The 23,053-nt window shown below is 44.0% G+C and overlaps 2 protein-coding genes across 5 annotated transcripts; one reads left to right on the forward strand and one right to left on the reverse strand.

Moving 5' to 3' along the window:
• Positions 1-735: 735 nt before the first annotated feature.
• Positions 736-8,139, reverse strand: LOC123059805 (rust resistance kinase Lr10-like). Of its 4 annotated transcripts, XM_044482315.1 has the most exons (6): positions 7,905-8,083; positions 3,316-3,415; positions 2,692-3,069; positions 2,433-2,624; positions 2,129-2,304; positions 736-2,033 (listed from the first exon to the last, which is right to left on the reverse strand). In XM_044482315.1, exons 4-6 carry the CDS (start codon positions 2,612-2,614, stop codon positions 913-915), a joined length of 1,479 nt encoding a protein of 492 aa, XP_044338250.1. In that variant the 5' UTR covers positions 2,615-2,624; positions 2,692-3,069; positions 3,316-3,415; positions 7,905-8,083; the 3' UTR covers positions 736-912. The 4 variants fall into 4 exon arrangements, with proteins under 4 accessions (XP_044338250.1, XP_044338247.1, XP_044338248.1 ...); XM_044482312.1 differs by having other exon boundaries at positions 2,433-3,069; positions 7,905-8,077; XM_044482313.1 differs by lacking the exon at positions 3,316-3,415 and having other exon boundaries at positions 2,433-3,069; positions 7,905-8,139.
• On the forward strand, positions 4,143-7,613 carry LOC123059806 (rust resistance kinase Lr10-like). The gene is made up of 3 exons (XM_044482316.1): positions 4,143-5,027; positions 6,168-6,191; positions 6,354-7,613. Exons 1-3 carry the CDS (start codon positions 4,262-4,264, stop codon positions 7,439-7,441), a joined length of 1,878 nt encoding a protein of 625 aa, XP_044338251.1. The 5' UTR covers positions 4,143-4,261; the 3' UTR covers positions 7,442-7,613.
• Positions 8,140-23,053: the final 14,914 nt, after the last annotated feature.

The raw sequence follows: 23,053 nt of genomic DNA on the forward strand, positions 1-23,053 counted from the left end.
TGGATGTTGATTCGTTGATGTGAGGCATTAGCCTTCAATTTAATCTATTGGCCGGCCGGCCGGCCAAGATTTTCATTATCAAAATCCCTAGTGACATCAAGCTATGGGCTATGGCTAAGCTAATTTGTTTTTCCGATAATGGCTAAGCTAATTGTTCTTTTTGTGACAGTAACCCACCAAGTCTAGCTAGTCTACAGCCAATAATTTGTGTAAGACAAGACTGTGACATCTTGGCGTTGTTAAGCAAAAGGCAAGTCACCTACCGCGCCGGCCGATTGCACATGGACCAACGATAGCAGGTAGGAATCGCTGGTGTAGACAACTACCTGTTACCCGCTGATCATGAAGATTTATACTGATTCAAGTCAAGGCATTAGCTGTACTGCGGTCGATTATTAGTTTAATATCTCGGCCGGCGATGATTATTAAGTCCTAATGTCGATTAGTTTTAATGTCTCGGCCGGCGATGATTATTAAGTCCTATTCTCGATTAGTTCCAATGTCTCGGCCGGCGATGGTTATTAAGTCCTAATGTCGATTAGTTTTAATGTCCCGGCCGGCGAAGATTATTAAGTCCTATTCTCAATTAGTTCTAATGTCTCGGTCGGTTATGATTATTAAGTCCTAATGTCGATTAGTGAGTACAATGTCTTGGCCGACGATGATTATTAAGTCCTAATGTCGATTACTAAGGACTTAATAAGCAGCACCAGGAGCAGGAGCGAAATTTCATCATGCATGAATAAGATGACATGGACATATCATCAGTAGTAGTTCTTCTACTCCGCTAGCTATTACATGTACACACCACTCCGGAAATACAGCAGATAGTTTCATGCTTGATACAACCATATGTACATCCATTGTTTCAAGAAAAATGCACCAGCTAAGTGCATCATTTTCTGCATTACATCACACATCAATATTTTCACTCATATCCTCAGAGATTTCAGTCAACTCGGACGACAAACGGTAAGTATCATCGGTATGGACGTGCCCTTCGTCACAGAAGAATGGCCTGGAAGGCATCTGCAAGGTATCCGCGCTGCCTTCCAGCATCTCTATTGCCGCGCTCATCGTCGGCCTATCATGAGATTTCATCTGGATGCACCATAGTCCGACGATGCACAGCTTCCTCTCCAACTCATGCATCTCAGCATCAACATGGTTAGATATCTCACCAACATGGTCTTGTTGGGTTAGTCGGTCATACACCCATGCCGGGTAGTATGCTTGGCTAGAATTTGCTGCATTCGGATCAGCATTCCTTCTTCCTCCAGCCATCTCCAGCAGCAGCATCCCAAAGCTGTAAACATCGGACTTGCTCGATATGACGCCAAAGCTCCTAGATATCATCTCAGGAGCTATGTACCCTATAGTTCCCCGTAGCGCTCTCGACGGCACAAAACTGATGTCCCTTGGGTATAGTTTTGCGAGACCGAAGTCAGCAACTTTTGGGATAAAATTGTTGTCAAGAAGGATGTTGTGTGGCTTGATGTCAAAGTGAAGAATCTGCATGTCACAACCCTGATGCAAGTAATCAATCCCTCTGGCAATGCCCAAAGCAATCTCATTTAGCTTGTCCCAAGAGAAATTCTTCTCGGCCGAGAAGATGTACTTGTCAAGAGAACCTTGAGGCATGTACTCGTAGACGAGCGCTTGTCTCATTTCCTCCGGGCAGAACCCCACTAAACGCACCACATTAATATGGTGGATCCTGCCAATGGTTGAAACTTCACTGATAAAATCTTCTCCATTACAGTTGGAGTTACAGTCTAGCATCTTAACCGCGACATGAACATTGCCTGGCGATATCACACCCTTAAACACAGATCCGTAGCCTCCCTGACCCAGCTTATCTCTGAAATGGCTCGTGACTGCGGTGATGTCAGTATAGGCATACCTTGTCGGGCCAAGCATTTGTTGCATTTGGAGGAACTTCCCGATTGCATCAATTCTGATCCTTGTTTTCCAATACTTGTGGGCCAGAAAGATCAACACAGCCAGGGGTGCCAACAAGAACCTGCATAGATCTACATAAGCAAGGTTGCATAGGGTTTAGTGGCTACATGAATAAGCAGTTGTGATGATGAAGAAATTAAATTAAGAACACAAAATTCTGAAGTACCTGCAGTCAGTGTCACAATCCACATAGTAATTAGTATGGTGACCCGCTCGTATCCAACATAATAAGGAAATCCAGTCACATCAAATATGCAGTCTGCGAAATCTCCCTCAACCAGAAGAATTCCCACAATCCAATCCTTGATGCTCCTTCCAGACACTGGCCATTCATGAAACTTGCTGCAATAGCACGATTGTATGAAAAAATGGAATAAAAGTGTACCCTAACAGTTTTCGAACAAGGTAGCCAGGTATACACAGGCAACAAATAAAACAACAGTGTGCATATGTCAAGATATGTAACTCACCGAATCCCACGCCTTACGCATCTCTTGATGCCCTCCCTATAAGCTCTCAAAGGAAATAGAACAGCAAATCCACTCCTCATGGATTTCACAACATCTGCATAACTTGCATTTTCTAGCGCCGGACCGTCCCAAGGTCGAGGAGTCACGGCCAAGTACCCACAAGAAGGTTGAAGGTACTCCATGTATGTAGATCTGAGGCCAGTTAACACGTAAACAAAAGAATCGTTGGTGCTTAGGCAAGCAACAGGCATGTACATACCAGTGCCCTTTACTTCCTGAGAGCATTCTACAAAGCAAGCCCGAGTATCTACAAGGGGGTCCAATTCGACTTCCATGTTGTCGTGTGGGTATGGAGGATTCCACCGAGGTAGAGGGCAGCTGTTGTGTAAATCCAAGTCGGCATCAACAACCCAGAAGGAAGAATTACTGTAGTTGATGCTAGACACATAGTAAGTTGCACCGCCGATGCGTATCGTAGCCTTGGTATCACTGCAAACCAGCTCGCAAGATCGATAGCCACACCCAGGTGGATCACTTGCCCGACGAAATGGAGACGATATGTTTCCAAGAAGACCGCACGAGAAAGAAGGACAATCAGGCTGATGGTGCCGCCCTTCCACCTGATTTCCAGCAAGAACTGCAAGCACATACAAGACAGTTAAGGCCCTGAGAGCAGCAGGCATCGCCATGGCAGACTGATTCACAGAAGCACAGACGTGCAAATGAATGGCTAAATAAGGGAGTGACTGTCAAAGTTAAAAATAAAACTCCAAAGGAGAGCCATTGCATGCCAACTTGTGCCTCTACATGACCGTGATGTTGCTGGCTGGGAGACTTAGATATTTGCTGCCAATTAAAGTTGGGTGATTAACTGATTACATACCGGCTACTGGCCCATCTACGTGATGTGATGTTCTTCACTCCGGACCACTTGATTAACGGAAGAGTCGTGTACTACAATAGCATCCTTTAGTGGTCCAAGCCTATCCTAGTCACAGTAACATGGAATTTAGTGCCTTATATGACAATGACAAATAACAAGGACGAAAAAATTGGCAGCTAAGAAAATATCATTCATTTGAGATATTGAGTATTACTCAGTTAGCAATTCTGTCAACGACTAATGCCAATCTAATTCCTTATTTTAGTTGAACTAATTGCCTAAACCCCACCTATATAAAAACTATTTCCCTCATATATAAAACTAGTTTCCCAAAATATCATTAACACCACGTGCAGATTATATGGGCAGATACATTTGATATTTCTCTCATTTCTATTGCCTGCGGAATACAAGTTACAACAGAGAGCATTTAAACCACGCCGGGCTGATAAGATACTAAAATAAACTAATAACTAAAAGCTTTTTTCTTTACAGGACTAACTGAGAGCATTTCCATAATACCTGGTCAATTATTTCCAATGATGCATGACTGGACTACAGTCACAATTTAAGTAGTTATCACAACAGATCAACAAGCCTTATCACAATTCAAACCTCTGCACATGGTGCTTTACCATGTCAAATTCACGAGTTTATTGCAGTAGAATACTGCAAGTTTCATGTAGTTGGACTTATGTACAATTATGCCAAAGAGTAGAAATATAGGTGGTGATATGAAAAGTAGTCTAAACAAGCATTCATTCATTTTTCCACAAAACTTTCCCAGCCACAGAACATGGCAGAAGTTTCAGTGGTAGCTGGAACTCCTACTTGGATGCACAGCTGACGACCATATCATAATTACTCATTGGAGGTTAAAGAAGACAAGTGCCCTCTTTCGATACTCCCTTCCTTCTCTTCGTCCATCTTTACTCCAATACATTTCATGGACTTGCCTAAATTTCTTGCCACTGTGTTACTGATCTGTCTTCTCACCTACGAATCCTATGTGGATGCAGCATCGGAGGAACAAGATTTTCTAAGAACTTGTTCGTCTCATCGCTGCAGCAAACATGGACCTGAGATCCGGTTCCCGTTCCGGCTTTCGATCGACCCACCATCGTGTGGCGCACCAGGCATGCAGCTGTCATGCTCCGGGCATGACACCATCCTGGATCACCATGTTCTTGGGTCTTGCAGAGTGACCGCGATCTATTACAGGCACCGTGTCATCAACGTCATCCCGCTTGTGGAATCATCGATGGAATGCCCACTTCAGAAGCTCATCTCAACAAATTTAGAAACTGATGTGTACAAACAACCTCAATCATCACAAGTTACGACCCTGGTACGTTGTTCAACTGATTTCATACCAGCGGATCCATACAGTATAGCTGGCCCAGCTTCTTGTCTCAGTAACAACGCTACCCAATTCTGGTATTTGGCATCATTTTCTGCATCCATTACTGATCTCCCATGGAACTGTGTGGCCATTAGTAAAGTCATCCCAATACCCTTCACCTATGATGAACATGGCCCTAACAGAGACCCGGACACCTTCAAAGAAAAAGCAAAGGCAGTCTTCAACTATGGTGAGACAACCTTCACTTGGCACCTCACTACCATTACCGATGCCTGCCAACAGTGTGAACATGAAGGTCGACGTTGTGGATTTAGCACACAAAGGCGTCAAGCATTCTGCCAGCAACATGGTATTGTGTTATGTCCCTAGTTAAATCCCATATGTTCATTATGGTGTAACATTTTATTTTCGAACGACATTCTAGATTTTCTGTTTCTCCATCTACTAGTTTGTTGATCTCCTATACTCTGATGTTAAGTATTTTTAATCTTCCCACAGGATTTTTCACCTATAATGAAATCAGACCAATAGTTAACTTGTTCAAACACAGCTAGTCTCTAGGTTCACATCCCTGGAAATACCCACACAAAACTTTGGTAAAGAAATGGCAGCGCCAAATTATAGGGCCAAATTATTAATGGTTGACTAACTTGCAAAATTCTCACCAATTGGATATTTTTCAGATAGTGCTAGTCTTTTAGATCTAAAGAACAAGCTTTGTTTGACCATAAGGTCAAGCTTAGTAGGTTTGATTTCATTAACTGTGTACTTTGTAGGTTTGACTAATGTTCTTTATTCTTGCCACGTTATTGACTTCTACAGTGGTGTAACTTGTAAATTATGAAGCCAATCAACAAAATATTTTTCTTACTAGTCGCTGAATGAACTTAGATCTTATGTTAAAGAAACATATACGCGGTCTTATCAATGTGCATCAGTATTCATGGGAATCAATCATATTTTTATGTTCATACCTACTTTTGAGCAGAATTCTATCATGTCACTCAGAGTTCTTTCATCCCATATAGTGATTACCGATGAACATTAATTTCAACGAACTTGTCTTCAATTAAATCCTGTTCAAAATTCAAAATCCCAATACTCAACTAAAATACAAAAGAAATATTAACTACAAAGTAATAAGCATGTAAATGTACTTCTTCCAAAATTTGTACTTTTAATGTGTTACTGGACTTGCATGATAAGTAAAAGAAAAGTAAGCACACAATGGTACATCTATAACATAACAAGGCAACATATCAATCAACATAATACCACAAGTCTGAGGTCGAAAATACTTGAAACCACGTGTCAGAAATAACAAGGGAACATATCAATCAGCATAATAACAAGGAAAGCAACCTATATCCATACAAGAAACTCGTACACCAATCAGGAATTAGTGATTCCTAACATATTTGAGTGTTTTTTTTCTGTTTTTGTCTACATTAAATCATAGCGAAATTAATGATCTTCTTCCTACATGCAGATATGCGTGCCATCCGAATTGCAGGTAATGCTGAAACTCTTATTCCTTTTTCCATTCTACATGCAATTCTTATTGCTTACTACACTAACTCTTTTGTGTTGTCTCGTTACCGGCCTAATTCTTATTTTCTTACCAAGCTTCTTATCTGAATGCAACACACTAATTTCTTTTCTTTTAAATCAACAGCCTCATCTGTAGCTGCATTTGTAGTTCTTTCATTGATTGTGGCCACTGTGATATATCTCTCCTTGAAGTCAAGGTACAATGAAGAGATAAATATGAAGGTTGAAATGTTTCTCAAGGCATATGGCTCATCAAAACCCACAAGGTACACTTTCCCTGAAGTTAAGAAGATAGCAAGACGGTTCAAGGATAAACTCGGCCAAGGTGGATTTGGAAGTGTGTACAAAGGTGAGCTACCAAATGGAGTGCCTGTGGCAGTCAAGATGCTAGAGGGCTCCACAGGAGAGGGAGAGGAATTCATCAATGAGGTTGCAACCATTGGACTAATCCACCATACAAATATCGTCCGTCTCTTGGGCTTTTGCTCTGAAGGAATGAGACAGGCTCTTATTTACGAATTCATGCCTAATGAGTCACTGGAGAAATACATATTTCCACAAGTTTCTAATACTTCTCGACAACCCCTAGCAACCAACAAAATGCTAGATATTGCTTTAGGCATTGCTCGAGGAATGGAATACCTGCATCAAGGCTGCAACCAGCGCATCCTCCACTTTGACATCAAGCCACATAACATCCTGCTGGACTACAACTTCAATCCGAAGATCTCAGACTTTGGCCTTGCAAAGCTATGTGCAAGGGACCAAAGCATCGTTACCTTGACTGCAGCAAGAGGCACCATGGGATACATCGCACCAGAGCTATATTCTCGGAACTTTGGAGGGGTGTCTTACAAGTCAGATGTGTACAGTTTCGGCATGCTGGTGTTGGAAATGGTGAGCGGGCGGAGGAACTCAGACCCAAGTGTTGAGAACCAGGACGAGGTATATCTCCCGGAGTGGATCTACGAGAGAGTAATCAGTGGGCATGAATGGGAGCTTACTTCAGAAATGACAGTAGAAGACAAAGAAAAGATGAGGCAGCTGACTATTGTGGCTCTGTGGTGCATCCAATGGAACCCCAAGAATCGGCCATCAATGACAAAGGTGGTAAACATGTTAACAGGGAGGTTGCAGAACCTACAGATTCCCCCCAAGCCCTTTGTGTCATCTGACAATCGTCATATGCCACAGAACACGACAAACACATGAACACGCATTGCATGTTTACGTGTGTATCATTACACGTTTGAGGGAACTTATCTCGCATCTGTGTTGTAAACAGTAATTCCTTGGCACTAGCTTGGCCAATGTTCGATTACATACTGAACCACATGGGATTTTGCAGTACCGTTAACACTGCATCTGTATCTTACTCCCATATTGTAATTCTATTAGTTAGAAACACACGACACTGGATTTTGCAGCCATTTCCTGGCAATGCTGTGATACTACTCCGTATGAATCTTAACCAGTCATTGATGTGATTTTATCCCCTTTCCCCCATAAATGATAGTACTACTATAAGCTCTTTCTAATACAGAGATGCGTATATAGGCTGCTTATTCTAGAAAATAGGTAACTAATCACGCAACTGCTAGGATTACTTGCTACTAGAAAGTAGAAACTCAGCATTCCTGTTCGGGAATAAAAAAAGGGGAGCAAATGGGATTACCATGGCAGATAGCATCTGCCGGAGTCCAGGTGAGACGCGAGCGAGGCGGTGTGCCGGAGTACGACGAGGAGCAAGCCCAGCCGGCGGAGAATGTGAGCGGTACCTGGGCGAGCTCGACGGCCTCCGGCGGGCAGGCACGGCTCGACCGCGGCGCCGACCGCCGGCCGCCGGCCGCCGCCTAGGGTACAAACTGCCACCCGTTTCCCCTTTGGATAAACCAGAGCTTTTTTTTTTCTGAGAAAAGGATAAGCAAGAGTTGAGCCTTTTGCGTGAGATGGGTCGGCCTCCCTGCAAAAATGAGCGTGCCATGGCAACAAACAATACGACGAATTGATCGCACTGGGATTGTTGGGCCGCGCTGTCGGCTACTCAGAAAAAAGAAAAAAAAACACGTTTTTTCTATTTTCGAGAGGCACGGCCGTGCCTCTCACGAAAGCAAAACCATGCTTCTCACAGGAGGGAAAAATGCATTTTCTTTTCATTTCCGAGAGGCACGGAAGCAAAAACCGTGCCTCTACGGAAGGAAAAAAAGAAGAAAAAAGTGTTTTTTCTGTTTTCGAGAGACACGATCGTGCCTCTCGCGAATGAAAAATAAAAAAATGTGTTTTTTCGTGTAAAAAAATTTGAATTTTTTTGGATCCAAAAGTTAAGGCAGACCAGTGAAAAGTCGAGAAGAACAAGAAAAAAACATCTAAAAAGACAAAAACATGTGGAAAAGAAATTCGAAAAAAACGTCCAAAGTGCGACACGTGACAGTGATTGAGAGCGCGCCAAGTGGCGTGCTCTCAGCCCAAGTGATTCTTGGGAAGGTTGGGAACGAGTGCTCCTCAGTTAGTTGCTCCCCCGAGATCCAGGGCGAACCCCAAATAGCCCATAGGCCTAGTTAGTTGCTCCCCCGAGATCCGGAGCGGGGTGGAGAAGCGACGGAGGTAATTAAGCGACATGAAGAAACTTTCCTAGAATTAACATATGGTGAGAAAATTACTGTCAAACATCCGGAGAGGAGATTGCACCTGATCCACTAGTACAATTGAGATGTAACTAACCTGGATGGGTTTATTTATACCGAGACAAATATGTAGAGATGCATGCACATAGATAGGGTTTCCAGACAACAGCAGCAGGGCACTCGTTCCAGTATCACTGCTTAATTACTGCTTCTATATAAATAATTACTCTTTCTGTAAAAAAAAAACAGAATTTTGTTCTCCCTGGTTGAAGAAAGAGAGAGAATAAAAGAAAGGCTACCAATGCTTGCTGAATTAAACTGCATAGTCTGAGCTGAGCTCTGACGGAACTGCAAATCCACTTTTTTTTTGAGACAACTCACGAAGCTTCTTATTGATCCGTCACAATATTTATAGGGACGAAGGAAAATCTCCGGGGTGGCCCAACCACACACGGCGTCCGGCCCCGAGAGATAGAGCGTGCTTCGCTAAGTTGTGAGCTTTATAATTTGAGCTCCTAAATTCATGGCTAACTTTACACATATCAAAACCTGACGAGTGGCTTAATATTTCATGCACAATAGCACCATATGGAGAAGCGTCCGTCTTCTTAAGAGAATCGACGACTTGCTTGCAGTCAGACGCAACATGAATGCTCCTTTGGTGCAGGTCCTCCGCAAGTGCAAGCCCTTCTCTGATCGCCATGGCTTCTAGCGTCTCCGGATCTCCGATGTGCCTCAGAATCAAATCTAACGCTCCCAAGAATACACCATCCGGGCTTCTACAGATTGCCCCACTGCCCCAAATCTTGCATGCTTGGGAGCCGCCGCATCTACATTTATTTTCACACATCCCGTGGCCGGAGCCTGCCACTGGGTTGGCCTCGTGGTTTTCAGGGCGGTCCTTCGAGGTTCACCTGCATTGATATGCCTCAGATCATCCAGAAAGCTTGTGATGAATCCGTTAATGGAGTGGGGCGACTGGAAAATGTCCTCATAGATCGCTTTCCTTCGAGCTCGCCGAATAGCCCACATGATGACGATCATATGCGCAAACATATCTCTGCTCAGAGCATAACCCATAGCGAAGAGCCAATCCTTGGGGTGTTCTTCCATTCTATCCACTAGATGATGAACCAACTCCTCAGGAGCTAGGGCCCAGACACTGCTTGACATCGGACATGTAAAGAGGGCATGTCTCCACGAATCAACTGCCCCGCACAAGGGACAATTGTCCTCAGTAGCCATATTGCGGTGCTTTAGTAAGTCAATAGTGGGCATTGAGTTTCTCGCTAGCCGCCATACAAACATGCGAAGTTTCGATGGAACCTGCAGGTGCCAAATATTACTCCACTTGTCTGCCTCTTGCTGCACAATAGACGTCCCCTCTTCTTCATTCAGCCAAGCCTCCCGCTCAAACTTTGTTCTGAGGATCATTCGATAGCAAGATCGAACGCTAAAGTTGCCCCTTGGTTTTTCCTGCCAGGCCCAAAAATCGTCAACCTTGCGGGTACATATTGGTATCTTGAGAATATCTTCAGCGTCAAAATGAACAAAAGTTGCTCTGATCAGCTCCTCCTTCCATGTCGCCGTGGTACTGTCCATGAGCTCGGAGACCATCATGGGTGGGTTTTGGGTTAACGATGTTATTGGTCTCCTTATTCTGTCCCTCGGTATCCAATTTTGCCTCCAGATATATGTGGTCTCACCATCTCCAATCCTCTTCACAATGCCTTGCAACAAAACATCACGCCCATCAAGGATCGAGCGCCATATCTGAGAAGGGTGTGCCCCAAGCTCGGCCTCAAGAATAGAAACCTCCGGGAAGTAAACCACCTTTAAAATCCTGGCACTTAAGCTGAGCTCCCCTGTTAGCAATCTCCACGCTTGACGTGCTAGGAGAGCTAGGTTGAAGATCTCCACATCACGGAATCCTAAACCTCCCAGATTCTTCGGTCTGGTCATTATATCCCAAGCCACCCATGCGGGTTTCCTTATCCCTTGCTTGCTGCCCCACCAAAATTGTCTTATGATTGAAGTAATATTTTCACAAAGGCCTCTTGGTAATCTGAAACAGGACATAGAGTAAACTGGTATGGCTTGGGCCACAGCTTTGATTAAGACTTCTTTACCTGCTGAGGACAACAGTTTCTCCATCCAGCCTTTGATCTTCACCCAAACACTGTTGGGGAACGTAGTAATTTCAAAAAAATTCCTACGCACACGCAAGATCATGGTGATGCATAGCAACGAGAGGGGAGAGTGTTGTCTACGTACCCTCGTAGACCGAAGCGGAAGCGTTGATGCAACGTAGAGGAAGTAGTCGTACGTCTTCCCGGTCCAACCGATCCAAGCACCGTTACTCCGGTACCTCCGAGTTCTTGGCACACGTTCAGCTCGATGACGCTCCCCGGGCTCCGATCCAGCAAAGCTTCGGGGAGGAGTTCCGTCAGCACAACGGCGTGGTGACGATCTTGATGTTCAACCGTCGCAGGGCTTCGCCTAAGCACCGCTGCAATATGACCGAGGTGGAATATAATGGAGGGGGGCACCGCACACGGCTAAGGAACGATCATGAAGATCAACTTGTGTGTCCATGGGGTGCCCCCTGCCCCCGTATATAAAGGAGTGGAGGAGGGGAGGGCCGGCCCTCTCTATGGCGCGCCCTAGGGGAGTCCTACTCCCACCGGGAGTAGGATTCCCCCTTTCCTAGTCCAACTAGGAGTCCTTCCATGTAGTGGGAGTAGGAGACAAGGAAGGGGAAGGGAGAAGGGAAGGAAGGAGGGGGTGCAGCCCCTCCCCCTAGTCCAATTCGAACTAGGCCTTGGGGGGGCTGCCCCAGGCAGTCCCTCTCTCTTTCCCGCATGGCCCAATAAGGCTCAATACTTCTCCCGGCGAATTCCCATAACTCTCCGGTACTCCGAAAAATACCCGAATCACTCGGAACCTTTCCGATGTCCGAATATAGTCGTCCAATATATCGATCTTTACGTCTCGACCATTTTGAGACTCCTTGTCATGTCCCCGATCCCATCCGGGACTCCGAAATCCTTCGGTACATCAAAACTCATAAACTCATAATATAACTGTCATCGAAACCTTAAGCGTGCGGACCCTACGGTTCGAGAACAATGTAGACATGACCGAGACATGTCTCCGGTCAATAACCAATAGCGGAACCTGGATGCTCATATTGTCTCCTACATATTCTACGAAGATCTTTATCGGTCAGACCGCATAACAACATACGTTGTTCCCTTTGTCATCGGTATGTTACTTGCCCGAGATTCGATCGTCGGTATCTCAATACCTAGTTCAATCTCGTTACCGGCAAGTCTCTTTACTCGTTCCGTAATACATCATCTCGCAACTAACTCATTAGTTGCAATGCTTGCAAGGCTTATGTGATGTGCATTACCGAGAGGGCCCAGAGATACCTCTCCGACAATCGGAGTGACAAATCCTAATCTCGAAATACGCCAACCCAACATGTACCTTTGGAGACACCTGTAGAGCTCCTTTATAATCACCCAGTTATGTTGTGACATTTGGTAGCACACAAAGTGTTCCTCCGGTAAACGGGAGTTGCATAATCTCATAGGCATAGGAACATGTATAAGTCATGAAGAAAGCAATAGCAACATACTAAACGATCGGGTGCTAAGCTAATGGAATGGGTCATGTCAATCAGATCATTCAACTAATGATGTGATCCCGTTAATCAAATAACAACTCTTTGTTCATGGTTAGGAAACATAACCATCTTTGATTAACGAGCTAGTCAAGTAGAGGCATACTAGTGACACTCTGTTTGTCTATGTATTCACACATGTATTATGTTTCCGGTTAATACAATTCCAGCATGAATAATAAACATTTATCATGATATAAGGAAATAAATAATAACTTTATTATTGCCTCTAGGGCATATTTCCTTCAGTCTCCCACTTGCACTAGAGTCAATAATTTAGTTCACATCGCCATGTGATTTAACAGCAATAGTTCACATCACCATGTGATTAACACCCATAGTTCACATCGATATGTGACCAACACCCAAAGGGTTTACTAGAGTCAGTAATCTAGTTCACATCGCTATGTGATTAACACCCAAAGAGTACTAAGGTGTGATCATGTTTTGCTTGTGAGATAATTTTAGTCAACGGGTCTGTCACATTCAGATCCGTAAGTATTTTGCAAATTTCTATGTCAACAACGCTCTGCAAGGAGCTACTCTAGCTAATTGCTCCCACTTTTCAATATGTATCTGGTCGAGACTTAGAGTCATCCAGATTGGTGCCAAAACTTGAATCGATGTAACTCTTTACGACGAACCTTTTGTCACCTCCATAATCGAGAAACATATCCTTATTCCACTCAGGATAACTTTGACCACTGTCCAGTGATCTACTCCTAGATCACCATTGTACTCCCTTGCTTAACTCAGTGTAGGGTATACAATAGATCTGGTACACAGCATGGCATACTTTATAGAACCTATGGCCGAGGCATAGGGAATGACTTTCATTCTCTTTCTATCTTCTGCCGTGGTCGGGCTTTGAGTCTTACTCAATTTCACACCTTGTAACACAGGCAAGAACTCTTTCTTTGACTGTTCCATTTTGAACTACTTCAAAATCTTGTCAAGGTATGTACTCATTGAAAAAACTTATCAAGCGTCTTGATCTATCTCTATAGATCTTGATGCTCAATATGTAAGCAGCTTCATCGAGGTTTTTCTTTGAAAAACTCCTTTCAAACACTCCTTTATGCATTGCAGAATAATTCTACGTTATTTCCGATCAACAATATGTCATTCACATATACTTATCAGAAATGCTGTAGTGCTCCCACTCACTTTCTTGTAAATACAGACTTCACCGCAAGTCTGTGTAAAACTATATGCTTTGATCAACTCATCAAGGCTTATATTCCAACTCCGAGATGCTTGCACCAGTCCATAGATGGATCGCTGGAGCTTGCATATTTAGTTAACACCTTTAGGATCGACAAAACCTTCTAGTTGCATCGTATACAACTCTTCTTTAATAAATCCATTAAGGAATGCAGTTTTGTTTATCCATTTGCCAGATTTCATAAAATGCGGCAATTGCTAACATGATTCGGACAGACTTAAGCATAGATACGAGTGAGAAACTCTCATCATAGTCAACACCTTGAACTTGTCGAAAACCTTTTGCGACAATTCTAGCTTTGTAGATAGTAACACTACTATCAGCGTCCGTCTTCCTCTTGAAGATCCATTTATTTTCTATGGCTTGCCGATCATCGGGCAAATCCATCAAAGTCCACACTTTGTTCTCATACATGGATCCCATCTCAGATTTCATGGCCTCAAGCCATTTTGCGGAATCTGGGCTCATCATCGCTTCCTCATAGTTCGCAAGTTTGTCATGGTCTAGTAACATGACTTTCAGAATAGGATTATCGTACCACTCTGGTGCGGATCTCACTCTGGTTTACCTACGAGATTCGGTAGTAACTTGATCTGAAGTTATGTGATCATCATCATTAGCTTCCTCACTAATTGGTGTAGTAGTCACAAGAACAGATTTCTGTGATGAACTACTTTCCAATAAGGGAGAAGGTACAATTACCTTATCAAGTTTTCTACTTTCCTCCCACTCACTTCTTTCGAGAGAAACTCCTTCTCTGAAAGGATCCATTCTCAGCAACGAATATCTTGCCTTCGGATCTGTGATAGAAGGTGTACCCAACTGTCTCCTTTGGGTATCCTATGAAGACATATTTCTCCGATTTGGGTTTGAGCTTATCAAGATGAAACTTTTTCATATAAGCATCACAATCCCAAACTTTAAGAAACGACAACTTTGGTTTCTTGCCAAACCACAGTTTGTGTCGTCTCAACGGACTTAGATGGTGCCCCTTTTTAACGTGAATGCAGCTGTCATTAATGCATAACTCCAAAAACGATAGTGGTAAATCGGTAAGAAACATCATAGATTGCACTATATACAATAAAGCACGGTTATGACGTTCGGACAAACCATTATGCTGTGGTGTTCCAGGTGGTGTGAGTAGTGAAACTATTTCACATTGTTTTAACTGAAGACCAAACTCGTAACTCAAATATTTTACCTCTGCGATCATATCATAGAAACTTTTATTTTCTTGTTATGATGATTCTCCACTTCACTCTGAAATTCTTTGAACTTTTCAAATGTTTCAGACTTATGTTTCATCAAGTAGATATACCCATATCTGCTCAAATCATCTGTGAAGGTCAGAAAATAATGATACCCGCTGCAAGCCTTAATATTCATCGGACCACATACATCAGTATGTATGATTTCCAACAAATCTGTTGCTTGCTCCATTGTTCCGGAGAACGGCGTTTTAGTCATCTTGCCCAAGAGACATGGTTCGCAAGCATCAAGTGATTCATAATCAAGTGATTCCAAAATCCCATCAGCATGAGTTTCTTCATGCGCTTTACACCAATATGACTTAAACGGCAGTGCCACAAATAAGTTGCACTATCATTATTAACTTTGCATCTTTTGGTTTCAATATTATGAATATGTGTATCACTACGATCGAGCTCCAACAAACAATTTTCGTTGGTGTGTATGACCATAGAAGGTTTTATTCATGTAAACAGAACAACAATTGTTCTCTAACTTAAATGAATAACCGTATTGCAATAAACATGATCAAATCATATTCATGCTCAACGCAAACACCAAATAACACTTATTTAGTTTCAACACTAATCCCGAAAGTATAGGGAGAGTGCGATGATGATCATATCAATCTTGGAACTACTTCCAACACACATCGTCACCTCACCCTTAACTAGTCTCTGTTCATTCTGCAACTCCCGATTCAAGTTACTAATCTTAGCAACTGAACTAGTACCAAATACTAAGGGGTTGCTATGAACACTAGTAAAGTACACATCAATAACATGTATATCAAATATACCTTTGTTTACTTTGCCATCCTTTCTTATCCGCCAATCACTTGGGGTAGTTCCGCTTCCAGTGACCAGTCCCTTTGCAGTGGAAGCACTCAGTCTCAGGCTTAGGTCCAGACTTGGGCTTCTTCACTTGAGCAGCAACTTGCTTGCCGTTCTTCTTGAAGTTCCACTTCTTCCCTTTGCCCTTTTCTTGAAACTGGTGGTCTTGTTAACCATCAACACTTGATGTTTTTCTTGATTTCTACCTTCGTCGATTTCAGCATCACGAAGAGCTCGGGAGTTATTTTCGTCATCCCTTGCATACTATAGTTCATCATGAAGTTCTACTAACTTGGTGATGGTGACTAGAGAATTCTGTCTATCACTATCTTATCTGGAAGATTAACTCCCACTTGATTCAAGCGATTGTAGTACCCAGACAATCTGAGCACATGCTCACTAGTTGAGCGATTCTCCTCCATCTTTTAGCTATAGAACTTGTTGGAGACTTCATATCTCTCAACTCGGGTATTTGCTTGAAATATTAACTTCAACTCCTGGAACATCTCATATGGTCCATGACGTTCAAAACGTCTTTGAAGTCCCGATTCTAAGCCGTTAAGCATGGTGCACTAAACTATCAAGTAGTCATCATATTGAGCTAGCCAAACGTTCATAACGTCTGCATCTGCTCCTGCAATAGGTCTGTCACCTAGCGGTGCATCAAGGACATAATTCTTCTGTGCAGTAATGAGGATAAACCTCAGATCACGGATCCAATCCGCATCATTGCTACTAACATTTTTCAACACAATTTTCTCTAAGAACATATCAAAATAAACATATAGCAACAACGCGAGCTATTGATCTACAACATAGATATGCTAATACTACCAGGACTAAGTTCATGATAAATTAAAGTTCAATTAATCATATTACTTAAGAACTCCCACTTAGATAGACATCCCTCTAATCCTCTAAGTGATCACGTGATCCAAATCAACTAAACCATGTCCGATCATCACGTGAGATGGAGTAGTTTCAATGGTGAACATCACTATGTTGATCATATCTACTATATGATTCACGCTCGACCTTTCGGTCTCCGTGTTCCGAGGCCATATCTGTTATATGCTAGGCTCGTCAAGTTAAACCTGAGTATTCCACGTGTGCAACTATTTTGCACCCATTGTATTTGAACGTAGAACCTATCACACCCGATCATCACGTGGTGTCTCAGCACGAAGAACTTTCGCAACGGTGCATACTCAGGGAGAACACTTCTTGATAATTAGTGAGAGATCATCTTAAAATGCTACTGTCAAACAAAGCAAGATAAGATGTATAAAAGATAAGCATCATATGCAATCAAAATATGTGACATGATATGGCCATCATCATCTTGCGCCTTTGATCTCCATCTCCAAAGTACTATCATGATCTCTATCGTCACCGGCATGACACCATGATCTCCATCATCTTGATCTATATCAATGTGTCGCCACATGGTTGTCTCGCCAGCAATTGCTCTTGCAACTATTGCTATCGCATAGCGATAAAGTAAAGCAATTATTGGGTGCTTGCATCTTATGCAATAAAGAGACAACCATAAGGCTTCTGCCAGTTGCATATAACTTCAACAAAACATGATCAATTCATACAACAACTTATATCTCATCACGTCTTGACCATATCACATCACAACATGCCCTGCAAAAACAAGTTAGACGTCCTCTACTTTGTTGTTGCAAGTTTTACGTGGCTGCTACGGGCTTAGCAAGAACCAATCTTACCTACGCATCAAAACCACAATGATAGTTTGTCAAGTTGGTGCTGTTTTAACCTTCGCAAGGACCGGGCGTAGCCACACTCGGTTCAACTAAAGTTGGAGAAACTGACACCCGCCAGCCACCTGTGTGCAAAGCACGGCGGTAGAACCAGTCTCGCGTAAGCGTACGCGTAATGTCGGTCCGGGCGCTTCATCCAACAATACCGCCGAACCAAAGTATGACATGCTGGTAAGTAGTATGACTTATATCGCCCACAACTCACTTGTGTTCTACTCGTGCAAATAACATCAAACCATAAAACCTAGGCTCGGATGCCACTGTTGGGGAACGTAGTAATTTCAAAAAATTTCCTACGCACACGCAAGATCATGGTGATGCATAGCAACGAGAGGGGAGAGTGTTGTCTACGTACCCTCGTAGACCAAAGCGGAAGCGTTGACGCAACGTAGAGGAAGTAGTCGTACGTCTTCCCGGTCCAACCGATCCAAGCACCGTTACTCCGGTACCTCCGAGTTCTTGGCACACGTTCAGCTCGATGACGCTCCCCGGGCTCCGATCCAACAAAGCTTCGGGGAGGAGTTCCGTCAGCACGACGGCGTGGTGACGATCTTGATGTTCAACCATCGCAAGGCTTCGCCTAAGCACCGCTACAATATGACCGAGGTGGAATATAGTGGAGGGGGGCACCGCACACGGCTAAGGAACGATCACGAAGATCAACTTGTGTGTCCATGGGGTGCCCCCTGCCCCCGTATATAAAGGAGTGGAGGAGGGGAGGGCCGGCCCTCTCTATGGCGCGCCCTAGGGGAGTCCTACTCAGGATTCCCCCTTTCCTAGTCCAACTAGGAGTCCTTCCATGTAGTGGGAGTAGGAGACAAGGAAGGGGAAGGGAGAAGGGAAGGAAGGAGGGGGCGCAGCCCCTCCCCCTAGACCAATTCGGACTAGGCCTTGGGGGGGCGCGCGGCCTGCCCCAGGCAATCCCTCTCTCTTTCCTGTATGGCCCAATAAGGCCCAATACTTCTCCCGGCGAATTCCCGTAACTCTCCGGTACTCCGAAAAATACCCGACTCACTCGTAACCTTTCCGATGTCCGAATATAGTCGTCCAATATATCGATCTTTACGTCTCGACCATTTCGAGACTCCTCGTCATGTCCCCGATCCCATCCGGGACTCGGAACTCCTTCGGTACATCAAAACTCATAAACTCATAATATAACTGTCATCGAAACCTTAAGCGTGCGGACCCTACGGTTCGAGAACAATGTAGACATGACCGAGACATGTCTCCGGTCAATAACCAATAGCGGAACCTGGATGCTCATATTGGCTCCTACATATTCTACGAAGATCTTTATCGGTCAGACCACATAACAACATACGTTGTTCCCTTTGTCATCGGTATGTTACTTGCCCGAGATTCGATCGTCGGTATCTCAATACCTAGTTCAATCTCGTTATCGGCAAGTCTCTTTACTCGTTCCGTAATACATCATCTCGCAACTAACTCATTAGTTGCAATGCTTGCAAGGCTTATGTGATGTGCATTACCGAGAGGGCCCAGAGATACCTCTCCGACAATCGGAGTGACAAATCCTAATCTCGAAATACGGCAACCCAACATGTACCTTTGGAGACACCTGTAGAGCTCCTTTATAATCACCCAGTTACGTTGTGACGTTTGGTAGCACACAAAGTGTTCCTCCGGTAAACGGGAGTTGCATAATCTCATAGTCATAGGAACATGTATAAGTCATGAAGAAAGCAATAGCAACATACTAAACGATCGGGTGCTAAGCTAATGGAATGGGTCATGTCAATCAGATCATTCAACTAATGATGTGATCACGTTAATCAAATAACAACTCTTTGTTCATGGTTAGGAAACATAACCATCTTTGATTAACGAGCTAGTCAAGTAGAGGCATACTAGTGACACTCTGTTTGTCTATGTATTCACACATGTATTATGTTTCCGGTTAATACAATTCTAGCATGAATAATAAACATTTATCATGATATAAGGAAATAAATAATAACTTTATTATTGCCTCTAGGGCATATTTCCTTCAAACACGGTCCCTCAAATATTTGAACGTGCCATTTTTTGAGCGTCCCACATCGGTGGGCATACCTAAATAGCGTTCATTCAAGGTCTCCTTGTGCACATGTAAGGTGTTTTTGATGGCTTCCTTTAAAGCAGCCTGACAAGACTTGCTGAAAAAAATCGAAGACTTCTCATGATTGATTCTTTGCCCCAAAGCTGCACAGTAGGTCTCAAGCAAGTTTGATGCCACACCTGCACCCTCTACATTGGCCTTGAATAGCAACAGGCTGTCATCTGCAAACAACAAGTGGTTAACGGTGGGAGCCGTTGGGGCCACCTGAATACCCGCGAACGATGACGAAGAACTGGATTTAAGGAGGCACGAAAGGCCCTCTGCTGCAATCAAGAATAAGTAGGGGGAGATTGGATCTCCTTGCCGGATCCCTCTCGATGGTTGAAATGACTCGAGCTTCTCTCCATTGAACATAACCGAGAAAGAAACCGAAGACACCATGCTCATAACAGTATCAATCCACTGTCTTGCAAAACCAAGCTTTGTCATGATAGCTCTCAAATATGTCCACTCTACCCGATCATAAGCCTTCATCATGTCCAATTTCAGCACATAGAAGTTATTTGATTTTGACCTGGATCGCTTCATAAAGTGCAAACATTCATAAGCTGAAATTATATTATCCGTTATTAACCTTCCGGGAACGAAAGCGGACTGATCCTCAGAGATTATTTCTGGCAGGATAACTTTCAATCTATTTGCAATTACCTTGGATGCTATCTTGTATAAAACATTGCAGAGGCTAATCGGTCTATACTGGGATAGAGACGTGGGACTTGTTACCTTGGGTATGAGCACCAGAATAGTATCATTGATGCACTCCGGACTCTCCTCCCCCCGAACCATCCTCAAGACAATTTTCGTGACCTCATCTCCGCACACATCCCAGTGTCTTTGGTAAAAATGAGCCGGAAATCCATCGGGCCCAGGTGCTTTTGTTGGAAACGTCTGGAAGAGGGCAGTCTTAACCTCCTCGTTTGTATAAGGAGCACACAATGAAGCATTCATTTCTGCCGAGACCTTCCTGGGGACGTGATCGAGAACCGCGTCCATGTTCTGTACTCCCTCCAAAGTGTACAAATTATCATAAAATTCATTTGCCATCGCCTGTAGTTCTGTCGGGTCATCAACAATTACCCCGAGGGAGTTTTGGAGGGCTTTTATCATGTTTTTCTTCCTTCGGATACTAGCCCGTAGATGGAAAAATCTCGTGTTGCGGTCACCCGCAGAGAGCCATTCAACCCTTGATCTTTGCCGCCACATAACTTCCTCACGATGATACATCTCAATCAGGGTCTAATTTATTTTCAACTCATTATGGGAGGGAGCTATTCTTGCTGGATCGGCCCGCAGCTCTTCTAGAGCCTTCTTCAACCTCTTTATTTCCTTTCGGATGCTACCGAAAGTATCTTTGTTCCACTTAACAAGGCCCTTAGAGATATTTAGCAATTTCTGTTTCATATCATCAACGGACACACAAGGCGGGCTAGCACCCCAGTCGGTTGTTAACACATCTCGAAATCCTTCATGTGATTCCCACATCAACTCGTACTTAAAGGCTTTTTGTCCGTGCAACTGATCTGTACTTCCAAACTCAACCAAAATCGGTGAGTGATCCGACGTGGCGCATGTGAGATGTGAAACAGAGGACATAGAAAACATATTCATCCACCCCGCGTTAGCCAAAGCTCTATCCAGCCTGCACCTTGTGTAGCTTCCTCCTACCACTTTTTTCTCAAAAGTCCAGAAATTCCCCGAGAAGCCCAAATCTTGCAGCATGCAAATATCTAGTGTCTCGGAATGCCTGTATCTGAGCGTTACTCCGCTGCCCTACCCCTTCATGCTCTTCCGGATGTAAAACTTCATTAAAATCCCCCACACATAACCACGACAAAGAGCTTAAAGTACTGATGTTCTTCAGAACTGTCCAAGTTTGATGCCTCAAGTGTGTTCGTGCTTCCCCATAAACACATGTCAGCCTCCATTTATCCTGGTTCCGATCCTCAATCAAAGCATCCAAGTGATAAATCGAGTAACCGAAAATCTCAACTTTTATTGAATTGTTCCAAAACAGACCAATACCACCACTCCGGCCCTGACTACTAACAGCATATGCATTCTCATAACCCAACGTACCAGATAATGCTTCTACCCTGTTACCATCTATTTGTGTTTCAACTACGCACAACAGGGTATGGGCAAATTGCCTTGTGAAATCGTGAAGCTCTCGAACCGTCGCGGCTTTGCCCGCGCCACGACAGTTCCATACAAAGGTACTCATTGGCCCCGGCGGCGCCCGTCTCCTGGGCCCGCCATCTTCAGATCAATCTTTGCCTGTGCACTTGTCCTGGTCACGCTGGTCTTCTCCAACTCATTTATAGTCTTAGCCCTCTTCAAATCCTGCGAGCTGCTAGGACTCGGTGGCGCACCGGACGCCGGGAGGGCAAGCTGAAGTGCCTGATCCTTGCTAGGAGGCGCTGCTGGTTCCACCTGCGGGACCAAGTTTGGAGCCCTCTTCCTGGTATGTTCTGCCTCCTGCATCTCTAGATCATCGCTTGCATTGTATGCTTCAAACTCATCTGTATCTTCAGACCTGCCCTTCTCGTTCCTGCCACGGCCTCCACCGCGACCTCCTCTGCGTCCTCCTCTGCGTCCACTGCCACTGCCAGGGCCTCGGCCAGACCTCATAGTCCAAGTTGCTCTAAGCTCTTTAAATACTAGAGCAGAAGGAGGGTGGATTCTGTTCCCATGTTCCTTGAACAGATGCCCTAGCATTCCACACACGGCGCACCAGTCGGGCAGTTTTTCATATTTGACGCGATAGATTTGACGCTTACCGTCCCGGATCATTGAAACAACGTTTTTGAGGGGCTTCATGACGTCAATCCTCACCCAAACCCGATGGAAGTTGCAAACAAAATCTTGTGAATTAGGTTCTGCATAGAGCACCTCTCCAATCTTTGATGCCAGGGACGGCACTAGGTGAGCGTACAATTCTGGCACATCATGTATTTGCACCCAAATCTCAATAGAATGAAGCAGAATAGTTGAGGGTTTTGCAAGTCCATCATATGGTTTGATAATCACCGCATCTCCTCGAAAGTGCCACGGCCCCTCCAAGGTGACTCGCTCCCAATCCCCCAGGCAAGAAAACTGGATCGTGTATAGATTATCCTCCAAAGGTTTAAACTTCACCTCTTGCGCGAGATCCCACGCAGCCCTCATGTTCTTGAAGAACCAATATTGACTATATGTCTTGCTTGAGTGAACCCTAGCGAAAGCGATCCAACGAACAGCATATGGCGGGGCCTCCTTCTCATCAAACACGACATCATCCAGATCCTCCTCCCGCAA

The sequence above is a fragment of the Triticum aestivum genome, chromosome 3A, assembly GCF_018294505.1.
Source record: "Triticum aestivum cultivar Chinese Spring chromosome 3A, IWGSC CS RefSeq v2.1, whole genome shotgun sequence".
NCBI lineage: Eukaryota > Viridiplantae > Streptophyta > Magnoliopsida > Poales > Poaceae > Triticum > Triticum aestivum.

What these genes read in the sequence shown, in the direction of transcription:
- LOC123059805 (XM_044482311.1), bottom strand. Translation starts at nt 3,121, where the DNA reads ATGGCGATGCCTGCTGCTCTCAGGGCCTTAACTGTCTTGTATGTGCTT. An exon ending in TGCGTAAGGCGTGGGATTCG is followed by an intron (nt 2,305 to 2,432) that starts GTGAGTTACATA and finishes GTGCTATTGCAG; the next exon opens with CAAGTTTCATGAATGGCCAG. An exon ending in GATTGTGACACTGACTGCAG is followed by an intron (nt 2,034 to 2,128) that starts GTACTTCAGAAT and finishes TTGCTTATGTAG; the next exon opens with ATCTATGCAGGTTCTTGTTG.
- LOC123059806 (XM_044482316.1), top strand. Translation starts at nt 4,262, where the DNA reads ATGGACTTGCCTAAATTTCTTGCCACTGTGTTACTGATCTGTCTTCTC. An exon ending in AGCATTCTGCCAGCAACATG is followed by an intron (nt 5,028 to 6,167) that starts GTATTGTGTTAT and finishes TCCTACATGCAG; the next exon opens with ATATGCGTGCCATCCGAATT. An exon ending in GCGTGCCATCCGAATTGCAG is followed by an intron (nt 6,192 to 6,353) that starts GTAATGCTGAAA and finishes TTAAATCAACAG; the next exon opens with CCTCATCTGTAGCTGCATTT.